Genomic DNA, 12,045 nt, shown 5'->3' on the forward strand with positions numbered 1-12,045 from the left:
CTCCCTATCTCTTTGCGCTTTGTAGGCTATGATTTCCCCTCTTAGTACGGCCTTAAGCGCTTCCCAGAACGTGGAGGGTGAGACCTCCCCGTTTTGGTTGATCTCAGTGTACTCCGCTATGGCCCGCGCTATCCTTTCGCTGAAGGCCTTGTCAGCTAGTAAGGCACCGTCCAACCTCCATTTGGGGCGCTGGGCCCTTCCCGTCTCTAGCCGCACATCCATGTAGTGTGGGGCGTGGTCTGATATCACAATTGCGGAGTATTCCACCTTGTCTATCTCTGGAAGCACCGTTTTCCCCACCACAAAGAAGTCAATTCTGGTGTACACGTTGTGTACTGGGGAGAAGAAAGAGAATTCTTTCTCCCCCGGGTGGGCGAATCTCCAGGGGTCTACTGCTCCCATCTGCTCCATATAGTGACTGAGTTCCCTTGCCATGTTTGAGGTTTTCCCCGTTCTGGGGTTTGATCTGTCCGTCGTTGGGTCCTGTACACAGTTGAAGTCCCCCCCCATGATTAGTCGGTGCGTCGCTATGTCCGGGATTTCTGCCATGGTCTTTTGGATGAAGCTCGTGTCGTCCCAGTTGGGCGCATACACGTTAACTAGGACTACCGGCGCCCCATCCAGGGCCCCGCTGACCATGACATACCGTCCCCCTGGGTCCGTAACCGTCTTTGTCGCCCTAAACATTGTCCTCTTGCCAATCAGGATCGCCACCCCCCTGGCCCTTGCCCCATAACAGGTGCGAGTGCATTCTTTGGATTCAGTTAAGGGAAGCAACCACAAACTTCACTGTTGAGTTCATTGACATCAGCCTCTTCCGAGTCACTGACAACTGTCTGCCTACCAGAGAGTAGACACTCCTTCTCCCCAGACTGTACACCCACTCCACGCTCAACTGGATTAAAATGAGAAGCTTCACAGTCAAGCATGCACCCTCCTCCTCTTCTCATACCATCACTCTTAATTTCCACAATTCATGTGTTCTCTGCCTATTGCCTGGCACCGCTGGGTTTCCCTCTTACCAGTTGCTCTCAAGTAGATTGAATTACTGCCGACTCTGCTGCTTGGGGAGCTGCTACTATTCCATGCAGCCACACAAATGCATTCACAGGAAACCCTGGGCGCAATTCTCCCCCCCCCCCCACGCCGGGTGGGAGAATCGCTGGGGCGCCGGGCGAGTCCCGCCATGCCGTCCTGGCACCCGCACACGATTATCCCACTCCCCCCAAACCGGCGCAGCGAGATTTATGGCTGGCCACTCGGAGAATCGCCGCTCGCCGTTTGTAATGGGTGAGCGGCGATTCTCCGGCCCAGATGAGCTGAGTGGCTTGTCCAATACGACGGGTTCCCGCCGGCGCTGTCCACACCTGGTTGCTGCCGGCGGGAACAGCGTGGGAACACTGTGGGGGGTGGCCTTTGGGGGGGGGGGGGGGGATCCAGCACCGGGGGGGCGCGCAAAAGGGGTCTGGCCCGCGATCGGTGCCCACCAATCGGCGGGCCGGCCTCTCAGAAGGAGGAACTACTTTCCTCCGCCGCCCCGCAAGATCAATCTGACATTTCCTGCGGGGCGCCCCCGGAGAGGACGGCAACCTGCGCATGCGTGAGTGACGTTATTTACGCGGCGCCGGCCGCATAATTTACGCGGCACCGCTTTCATGTGGCGCCAAGGCCCGGCGCGCGTAATTGACGCGGCACCGCTCCTAGCCCCCCGGTGGTGGGAGAATAGGGGGCGAGGAGCGGCCTCCAACGCCGGAGTGAAACACTCCGGTTTTCACTCCGGCGTAGGGACTTAGTCTCTCGATGGGAGAATCTCGCCCCCTACCTTTAAATAAGCATGAAGACCACCAACGTACAGTACATGATTATCTGTTTCTTAAGCAGCCAGCCTCTTTAGAAAATAGTACTGAGAAGATAAAAGCAATGTACAGTTAAGGGCTATATTTCCCTATTATCCCAGTTTGTAGTAGTGATGAGAAAAAAATAGCAACCAGACTGCACTTTCAAAGACTGATCTTTAACTCTCATCAAGAAGCTAAGGCGTCACCACATAAATGGAGTGCAGTGTGCTGCTGCAGCTGTGGTACGGTGTAAACAAGACTCACTGAAAAGCTGACAACATGCCTACACGTGTTGGAAGCCTATTGTTATGCCATACAATCAGAAGTGTATTTAAGGCTGCTACATTTTATTCTCAATGTTATTGGTAGTGATATTTAATATAGACAATGAGAAAACTCCCACACATTCTTCTTTTAATTAAATTTTCCCAAAAGTGTGAGGGAGAACTTTTTTACACAGCGAATGTAATGACCTGGAACTCACTGCCTCGAGGGCAGTGGAAGCAGAGAGGGTCAATGGTTTCAGAAGGAAATTGGACGGATACTTGAAGGAAATAAACTTCCAGAGTTACAAAGATGGGTAGGGGTTTGGAATGGACTGCATTGCTCCATGGAGTGCCGGCAAGGACTTGATGAATCAAATGGCATTCGTCCGTGCCAAAAATGACTCCATAACTCTATAAATGATTTTCGACAAGAGTGTCCAACTCTTTGAAAAGGTGTTTTATGGCTCTTTATTATTTACTTAATTTTCAGTTTGGAGGCATTGCTTCTGAGGCCTTGAAAGTCAGGCTTTGCATATTTGATTTTTTTGGACTAGTATAAATTATTGCGACCCAGCTAAACAAAAACTGTATTTTGACTTTTACAGTTCATAGAATCATAGAATTTACAGTGCAGAAGGAGGCCAATCAGCCCATCGAGTCTGCACTGGCCCTTGTAAAGAGCACTCCACTTAAACCCACCTCATCCCCATAAACCAGTAACCCACCTCACTTTTTTGGACACTAAGGCCAATCTATCATGGCCAATCCACCTAACCTGCACATCTTTGTACTGTGGGAGGAAACCGGAGCACCCGGAGGAAACTCACGCAGACACAGGGAGAACGTGCAGACTCCGCACAGACCGTGACCCAAGCCTTGAATCGAACTGGGACCCTGAAGCTGTGAAGCAACTGTGCTAACCACTGTACTACCATGCTGCTCCATCCAGGTCATTTATTGCCCCCACTCACTCCTATGGCTATTCATGCCCACCCCCCATATCAAGATATACTCCCCATACAATCCCTATGGTCTCTCATGCCGCCCCACCCCGCCCCAATGACAAAAAAAATCCCTTTTTCCCTGGGCTCAGGTGTTGCATTGATTTGGCAGCTGAGTGACCTTTATCAGCATTACAGTTTCCCTGCATCCTCCAGTTCACTTGATACTGGACTAAGAGACTTAGGGAGTTGGTAACTAAGTGCTTCAATCAGTTCAAGTTACGTTATTCTATTGAGGAAACATCTCAAGACTGTGGCATTGCTGTTAAATGTAAAGAGTATTGATTAGAATAGTCAGATCCTGTCAGGACTGCGAGCCGCAATTCCAACCAAACAGCCGGGATACAATTTGACTCTAGTGGTGTTGCACAAATCCTGGGATGAAACTCAAACTCAATACCTCGGTTTCAATATGAACTGTATCCAGCAGAGATCCTGGGATTGAGTCTTTTTAGTCTACCAATTAAATTTCTCCGTTAATCTGGGGGACACTACTACAGTATAAGGAAGTGCATTGGAATATATTCACTCTCTGTAATTTATCCATGGCGCGGTTGGCCTTATACATTTACAGGTCATTGGTCTTGAAGAAGGGAATCAAGAATTCCATTTCAATAATTCAGTCTTGGAACATTTGGCTTGAGACATTCATAGGATATGTGGCTTGAAGGTGGGAATCACTGAATATGGGGATGAGGTAGGAAAGTGAAATTGAGCTGGGAGATCAGCCACGAGCTTTGCGAATGGTGGAACAGGCTCAAGGGGCTACATGGCCTATTCGTGCTCCTTTGTTTTATTTTTCTATGTTCTCGCTGAATTCTGACAACTCCAAATGTTCAAAAGGCTCTGATTAAAGAACCAAAGCTGCCCACATGAAGTGTACGTCAATATCCTTTTCACTGGAGGAAGATATATGTATTACAATTCTAATACTGTACTCACTTGGTGGCAAGCAGCATATTTTTTCGAGCATGGAGCTCAGTTGGGTCTGAATGTTGTCGGGTTAGGAATTCTGCCGTTGCCTTTGCAGGGAATTCAGTCTCACTAATATACCCAAAATCCCGGGCCAAGTGCACAGCCTCTCCTGCAGAAAGCAAAGCGGAAAAGAAAGTGAATTAGGTCATTTAGCAGCAGAGGATACAAACAAAATTTATTGAGCATGAAATCAGCGAAATATAACAGTTAATTGCTCCTACTGGCAACTCTGGTATGCTGGTATGCCATTGAGCTAAATTTCAAACCATACAATCTACAATATTAAGGCAGTCATGCCTCACCAGTACTGCCCCTAACCTCTAATTCGAGCCTTTAACATTTCCAGGCTTCACTTCTCCAACCTTCGTCTAACCGGTGTTTGGATCACCATCCTATACTCCAATCCTTTCATAAAGTTTACCATTCGTTATGTCCCACATAGACCATTGCTCTATACTAGTCAACTTTCACTGGGTAGGGCAGCACGGTGGCCTAGTGGTTAGCACAACCGCCTCACGGCGCTGAGGTCCCAGGTTCGATCCCGGCTCTGGGTCACTGTCCGTGTGGAGTTTGCACATTCTCCCCGTGTCTGCGTGGGTTTCGCCCCCACATCCCAAAAATGTGCAGAGTAGGTGGATTGGCCACGCTAAATTGCCCCTTAATTGGAAAAAATAATTGGCTAATCTAAATTTAAAAAAAAAAACTTTCACTGGGTCTTCATTTCAAATACATTAGTTTCAAAATCCTCTTGCTTGGTTACAAGTTCCTCAAAGGACCTCACTCCACACCTTATCCGCAATTTCCTCCAGCTCACAATTTCTGCACTTCGGATTTTACTGAGGTTGTTCCACTCTTCTCCTATAGGAGAGAGACAGACAAGACATCACTCTCCTAATCTCTGTACTTCTGTTCCTCAACCTTGATTTGTGTCTCCTCAACTGCAAAACCATCCTCAAAATCTATTTATTGGACCACACCATCAGTAAACATCCCTAACTCACGGCCTAATTCCTGCCTGATGTCCATTTCCCCTTCCCATTTCTTCCCCCTGAAATGTTTGGCTTTCATTTTTATTTTAATTATAAACAAAAAAAATCAACACAGCCTTTTAGTTACATTGCCAGCTTGTTGGATTCTCGGATGGAAGAGCCGGTGCTTGAATCCCAGATATGGGTTTCCCCTTGAGGATGCATTAGATATTAATCGCCATGTTTTCTTCGATAAGTACTACTATATTGTGTAAAAGCATTTTCATACAGTTGACCAAGGGCAACTTTGGCTGCACATCAAGAATGTACATAGCTAATTCTGCTACGCAAGGAACAAAAGAAAAAACAATGGCAGAATATTGTGCCCTCCCCTTGGTGGGTTTGGTGGTGGTAGGAGCAATTAAACAGGTGAGAGGGTGGCAGTTCTGGACCCCACCCACCTCCATCTTGATTGGGTCTGTGGAGGTGTGGCCTGTCGACAGCCTTCCCACCCCAATGCCATTTGAGGCCCAATTGTGGGCCTCATCCTGTTGCTGGTACAAAGAACAAAGAAAAGTACAGCACAGGAACAGGCCCTTCGGCCCTCCAAACCTGCGCCGACCATGCTGCCCGTCTAAACTAAAATCTTCTACACTTCCGGGGTCCGTATCCCTCTACTCCCATCCTATTCATGTATTTGTCAAGATGCCCCTTAAATATCACTATTTTCCTGCTTCCACCACCTCCTCCGGCAGCGAGTTCCAGGCACCCTCTGTGTAAAAAAACTTGCCTCATAAATCTCCTCTAAACCTTGTCCCTCGCACCTTAAGCCTATGCCCCCTAGTAATTGACATCTCTACATTGTCTCTGACTATCCACTTTGTCTATGCCCCTCGTAATTTTGTAGACCTCTATCTGGTCGCTCCTCAACCTCCGTTGTTCCAGTGAGAACAAACCAAGTTTGTTCAACCTCTCAAAGAACAAAGAACACTCTCCTCATAGCTAATGCCCTCCATACCAGACAACTTCCTGATAAATCTCATCTGCACCCTCTCTGAAGCCTCCACATCCTTCTGGTAGTGTGGCGACCAGAATTGGACACTATACTCCAAATGTAGCCTATCTAAGGTTCTATACAGCTGTACTTGGATTAACCCAGCAGCAGGTGGGGAACTCATCATGCAGAGAGCACGTAAAGCAACTCCTGGGGTGTCAACTTTCAGGTTCAAGTTTGGAGTGGTAGGGTTCCCTCATTCAATGGCACATAGTGCCTGATCAAGGAAAGCAGCATCGGGAAGGGGGGCTACTGAGAGACAACCCCACTAGCTTTGCTGCTGATCCCCCTTCGCCCCCATACCCTCACGATTCCAAGCTACCCACCATCAATATGTGCTTGGGACCCTCCACCAACCAAAGCTTTGAGTGGATGTAGTAACGGCAGCAGCCACTGCCTCACCAGTAGGACTGCTGAGTACAGCAGTGCGACCGGCCAATCTTGGATGGGTGGAAGGTCTGTCCCCGGGGTTCTTGATCCATGGGGAAGGCCTTATGCTGGCCTCTTAGCAGCGTAATTGGCACCAGATGTGGCAAGCCATCTCAAAGAGAGGTGACATGGGGCTTCACCAACTCTCCAGCTGGCAGCCGAGACCCCACTGGCCTTCACAGGATTCCGCCCTGCAATGATAGTTATTACTAAGAAAGAAAAAAATATATACCCAGGTAGCAATCAGCTTGTATAACAGCTTGTATTCATCTTACTGAACCGGAGCAGCTGAGAGTGTTTTTTTTTAAGCAATCCAGCAAAAAATCATTTATGGAATTTGGACGTTGGATAAAAATGATTTTGTACTCTGTGAGTTAACAGCTGAGTGACTTCCAGTGAGTATTCACTCTCCAGTGTTAGACAATAAGGAGAAAGAATGGTGAGCTTTTGATGCCATTCAATGAGTGACAACAATTTATTCTCAACAAATTTGCAAAATAAAAAGGTCTCATTAAAACATGAATTGCTGAATGGTTCCATACTATGTCCCACAGCTGTGCTGCCAGAACATGCAAAATTGCCAGAAAGTGATCCCGCCAATATGGGTGGGATTCACATCGCATTGTCTCGCGAAATCGCATTAGACCTCATGAGACCTGGAGAGCGGGGTAGATCCCGGAAGTGGGCTCTCCTGGCATCTACCGGTCATGTTGCGCCACGCTGCTTTTCGGGCACAATGCGACCGGTAGATCCACCCTGTTAATTTTATTGCTCAGTAAATATGTTTGGCGCTTTGAGCCTGTCAAAGCCTAGCAGTGTTATTCTGTGATCTTCTGAAGACAAGAATGATCATGTGTAAACACATGATAGAACCAGTAACTGAAATCAAATGCAAAAGGTTCTTTGTTCATCATCTAGGCTGCCTACAAACTTAGCTCGATATCTAGGCAAGTGGAAACATTTGGGCAAAAGGAACTGGAACTCATTTACATAGTCTGAAACGCAGAAGTCAAAAATATCTCGAGGAAAGAAAATTTAAAACTCTATATTCTTATAATTTACTATTTTGTTTTCTGCTATTGCACTTCAGTGATGAGCTTTCTCTTTCTCGTTTTTTCTCTCTCATTTCCTTTCTTAAATCCTTCAGTTGCAATTTCCTTAGAACTATCTACATCTGTCTTTTAATTATGAATTCAAAAGAAACTCCAGGGGCAGAGACACACACAAAGGGGCTTAGTGCCTCCAAATTGTTTGTACATGTCCATTAGGTTTTGGCTGTGAGTAATCCACCAGCCATTGTTCCACTAATATCATCTGTTTTCAAAATGTAATTTTTCAGATTAATGTTCCATCATAAACTCTTTCAAAATATTTTTCTTTCTAGATCAGAAACTGATCCAGTTTCTGAATCCCACTAATCTGGGGCGGGATTCTCCCCTACCCGGCGTGACGTAGGGTGCCGGCGTAGGGGAGTGGCGCCAACCACTCAGGGGTCGCGCCTCCTCCAAAGGTGGGGAATTCTCCCCACCTTTGGGGGCCAGCCCCGCGCCGGAGCAGTTTGCACCGGTAGACTGGCGCAAACACCCGGCGCAGTCGGAAGCGGGGCTGGCCGAAAGGCTTTCGGTGGTCGGCGCATGCGCCGGCAGTGACGTCAGCGGCAGCTGGCCGCTGACCTCACTGCCGGCGCATGCGCGATGCGGGGTTCTCCTCCGCGTCCGCCATGGCGGAGGCCGTGGCGGCGCGGAAGGAGAAAGAGTGCCCCCACGGCACTGCCCCGCGGAGTGAGCGGGGGCCCCCGATCGCGGGCCAGGCCTCCGTGGGGGCACCCCCCCGGGTCCGATCGCCCCCCGCCCCCCCCAGGACCCCGGGGGCCCGCTCGCGCCGCTGAGTCCGCCGTTTCCGAGGTGGTGTACACCTCGGCGGCGGGAGAAGGCCTCCCAGCGGCGGGACTTCGGCCCATCCGGGCCGGAGATTTAAGGTTAGTTGTTAAAAAAAGAAATCCCGCCGGCGCCAGCTGTTTTCACAGGCTGCCGGCGGGATTTGCACAACGCCGGTTTTTTACCGGCGGGAGAATTAGGAGACCTGCGGGAGCGGAAATCACGCCGCTTCCCGCCAATTCTCCGACCCTGCGTGGGGTCGGAGAATCCCGCCCAAGAAGTCAAAGGGCAAAATTCTCCCAAAGGGAGACAAAGTGCCGATGGCGGAGTGAAAACCGGAGTGTTTCACTCCGGCGTCGGAGGCTGCTCCTCGCCCCCAATTCTCTCCCCCCCCCCCCCCCCCCCCCTTGGAGTGGCGGCGCGTCAATTTTGCGCGCCGGGCCTTGATGCATGCGTCAAAGCGGCGCTGCCTGAATGACGCGGCCGCCGGTGCCTGAATGACGTCACCCGCGCATGCGCGGTTGCCGTCTTCCCCTCCGCTGCCCCGCAAGACATGGAGGATTGATCTTGCGGGGCGGCGGAGGGAAAAGAGTGCGTCTTTCAGAGACGCCGGCCCGACGATCGGTGGGCACCGATCGCAGGCCAGACCCCCCCTGAGCACCCCCCTGGTGCTCGATTCTCCCTCCGCCCCCACAGGCCCCACACGCAACGGTCGCGCGCTGTTCACGCCGGCAGCAAGCAGGTGTGGTTGGCGCCGGCGTGAACCGGTCGGGTTTGGCAGGCCGCACGGCCCATCTGGGCCGGAGAATCGCCGCTCGACCGGAGCGGCGGTTCTCCGAGCGGCCTGTCGCAAAACGCGACACACCATTTTGGGGGGGGGTGGGAGAATCGCATGCGGGTGCCAGGGCGGCGTGGCATGATTCGCCCGGCACTGCCACGATTCTCCCACCCGGCGTGGGGTCGAAGAATTGCGCCAAGGATTTCCAGCAACACAAATCCTATGTAACAGTTTCTCTGGAGCAGCACGGTAGCGCAGTGGTTAGCACAGCTGCCTACGGCTCTGAGGACCCCGGATCGATCCCAGCCCCAGGTCACTGTCCATGTGGAGTTTGCACATTCTCCCCGGGCGGATTTCTCCGCTCCCCACGTGGCGTGGGAGAATCGTGGGAGGGCCTCCCGACATTTTTTATGTCCCCCTGGCACCCCCAGCGATTCTCCTCCCCCCTCGCCGCTCGAACAAATCGGCGCTCGCCGTTTTTCACAGCAAACGGTGATTCTCCGAGCCTGATGGGCCAAGCGGCCGGCTCTTCACGCCCGTTTCACCACGGCAGCAACCACACCTGGTCACTGCGTTCATGAAACGGGCGCCAGAAGCCCGTTTGGGGCATCCAGGGGCCCGATTTGGATGGGAGCACCGCGACTGTGCTCCGGAGGGGACAGGCCCGCGATCGGTGCCCACCGATCGTCGGGCCAGCGTCCAAAACGGACGCACTCAATCCCCTCCACCGCCCGGAAAGATCAAGCCGCCACGTCTTGCCGGGTGGCAGTGGAGAAAGACGGCACCGCCCATGCGCGGGTTCGTGCCGTCTGCGTGCTGATGTCATCCGCGCATGCGTGGGTTGGAACCGGCAACCCGTGCATGTGCGGATGACATCAGAGATGCGCCGTTCGGGCGTCATTTCCGGCGTGACGAGGTCACGGCCGGGAACGACGGGGGCCCGCTCCTAGCCCCCCGGGTGGGGATGAATTAGGTTGAGGGGAGCGGCCCCTCCGCGATTTTTGGACCCAGCGGAGAATTCCGCCCCCCCGTGTTTGCATGGGTTTCACCCCCACAACCCAAAGATGTGCAGGGTAGGTGAATTGGCCACGCTAAATTGCCCCTTAATTGGGAAAAAAAATTAAGTACTCCAAATTTATAAAACTAAAATTTTTAGAAGTAAAACTAGAATTTCTCTACTGGGCTAGAGATAGATTAACTGTTGAAGAAAAGACGCTGAAAATGTATAGAAACATACATTTAAATCATCCAGCTGACGTCTGCACAATATTACAAGTATATTTCACTGTTGGTCATATTGTCCTATCTTACTGACAGCTCAATAGAACTATCAACAATAAATATTCAGAAAGGAAAGTAGTGCTTTTTAAAAATGTTATTCCTTTCTCAGAGTTACAAGGCAATGTGCAGAGTGGTCAAGGCAAGCTCCTAGTCCATCTCCTTACTTGCTCCAAAAACTAATTCATAGAATCATACAATACATACAGTGCAGGAGAAGATTCAAATTAAATCCAATTCATAGTCCCCACAAGAGAGATGAACTAGATTCAAACTGAAAAGAACAGGCATTACACCTGATCACATGCTTGATCCCACACTTGATCTCAGAGTGTTAGCCTTGATTTTCTTTTGCTGCAAGTCCTACAACTCTATGACTCAGAGGCGAGAATCTTACCAAGTAGGTCACAGTGACACTCACTTTACACCGACACTGAGAAAATGTTTGGATGGAAAATGCCAAAAAAGGACCCACTGAATGCAATGGCTTGTCCAGAGGTTTACTGGAGGTGAACCAAAACAAGACAGGAGGTACAGAATGACTCTGCTACAGTTAGAAATGAAAGAGAATTAATTGTAAATAACTTTTGCTTTCCAAAAATGAGAATAATTTTGAACAATTAAGAGACAAATAAGGAATTCACCAAGGTCCCTCCGACAGAAAATTCCAAAGCCACAACCTCTACCATCTAGAAGAACAAAGGCAGCAAATGATGGGAGTAACACGTTGTCTCATTGGTGGCACAGTGGTTAGCACTGCTACCTCACAGCACCAGGGACCCGAGTTCAATTCTGACCTTGGGTGACTGTCTGTGTGGAGTTTGCATGTTCTCCCCGTGTCTGTGTGGGTTTGCTCTGGGTGCTCCAGTTTCCTCCCACAGTTTAAAGATGTGCAGGTTAGGTGGATTGACCATGCTAGACTGCCCCTTAGTTTCCAAAGATTTGAAGTCTAGGTGGGGTTAGGCCGAAACTGCAGGAGAGTAGGGTGCTCTTTCAGAGGGTCAGTGCAGACTCCATCCAGGAGCTGCAGCTGTGCAGGCCCTTCCACACGGCCCAATCTCACGGGGACCAAATCCTGGTATCCACATATTCCACTTGCACTCAAGGTGCAGTTGAACATCCTTGACTTCCAGTGGGTAACCCATGATGCCATGCCGGTTACATACAGCACCCACCACACCAGCAACAACAAGCATCAACAATCTGTGAAACTGTTTCTTCAACGGCATCATGGGTGGTCCATTTTGATCACTATCGTGCACCAGGTCCTGCAGCATCTTCTTCCTTCAAACCGGATTGCCTTCTGAATTCGTAAGTCCCCCTGAGCCTGGTGTTCCAGGGGCCCAGGTGTCTTAGAAAAAAAACTGTTCTTCTTTACAGCTACAGAAAAGGAAGGAAACAGCAACAGCAGCCTCCAGACATTTGCAGCCACAAGCAGGAGCAAGCAGCAAACACAACCTGCAGCTGTGAAGTGCTCTCACAACTAACAAGGACAATTTGATTTGCAATAGCCTTCAGCTGTAGTGCCCATGAGCTGCATGCCAGTAAATGGAAATGGCCACTCATCTCCTCACTTCCCGT

At 50.2% G+C, this 12,045-nt stretch overlaps 1 protein-coding gene across 2 annotated transcripts in view; it reads right to left on the minus strand.

Moving 5' to 3' along the window:
• Positions 1-12,045, minus strand: part of LOC119967479 (transcription factor AP-2-beta-like) — a 112,056-nt gene that overhangs the window by 20,220 nt on the left and 79,791 nt on the right. For both annotated transcript variants that reach the window (XM_038800091.1, XM_038800083.1), the window contains exon 6: positions 4,048-4,189. In XM_038800091.1, the coding sequence (XP_038656019.1) occupies positions 4,048-4,189 (142 nt within the window). The remainder of the gene's footprint in view (positions 1-4,047; positions 4,190-12,045) is intronic.

The sequence above is a fragment of the Scyliorhinus canicula genome, chromosome 1, assembly GCF_902713615.1.
Source record: "Scyliorhinus canicula chromosome 1, sScyCan1.1, whole genome shotgun sequence".
Lineage (NCBI taxonomy): Eukaryota > Metazoa > Chordata > Chondrichthyes > Carcharhiniformes > Scyliorhinidae > Scyliorhinus > Scyliorhinus canicula.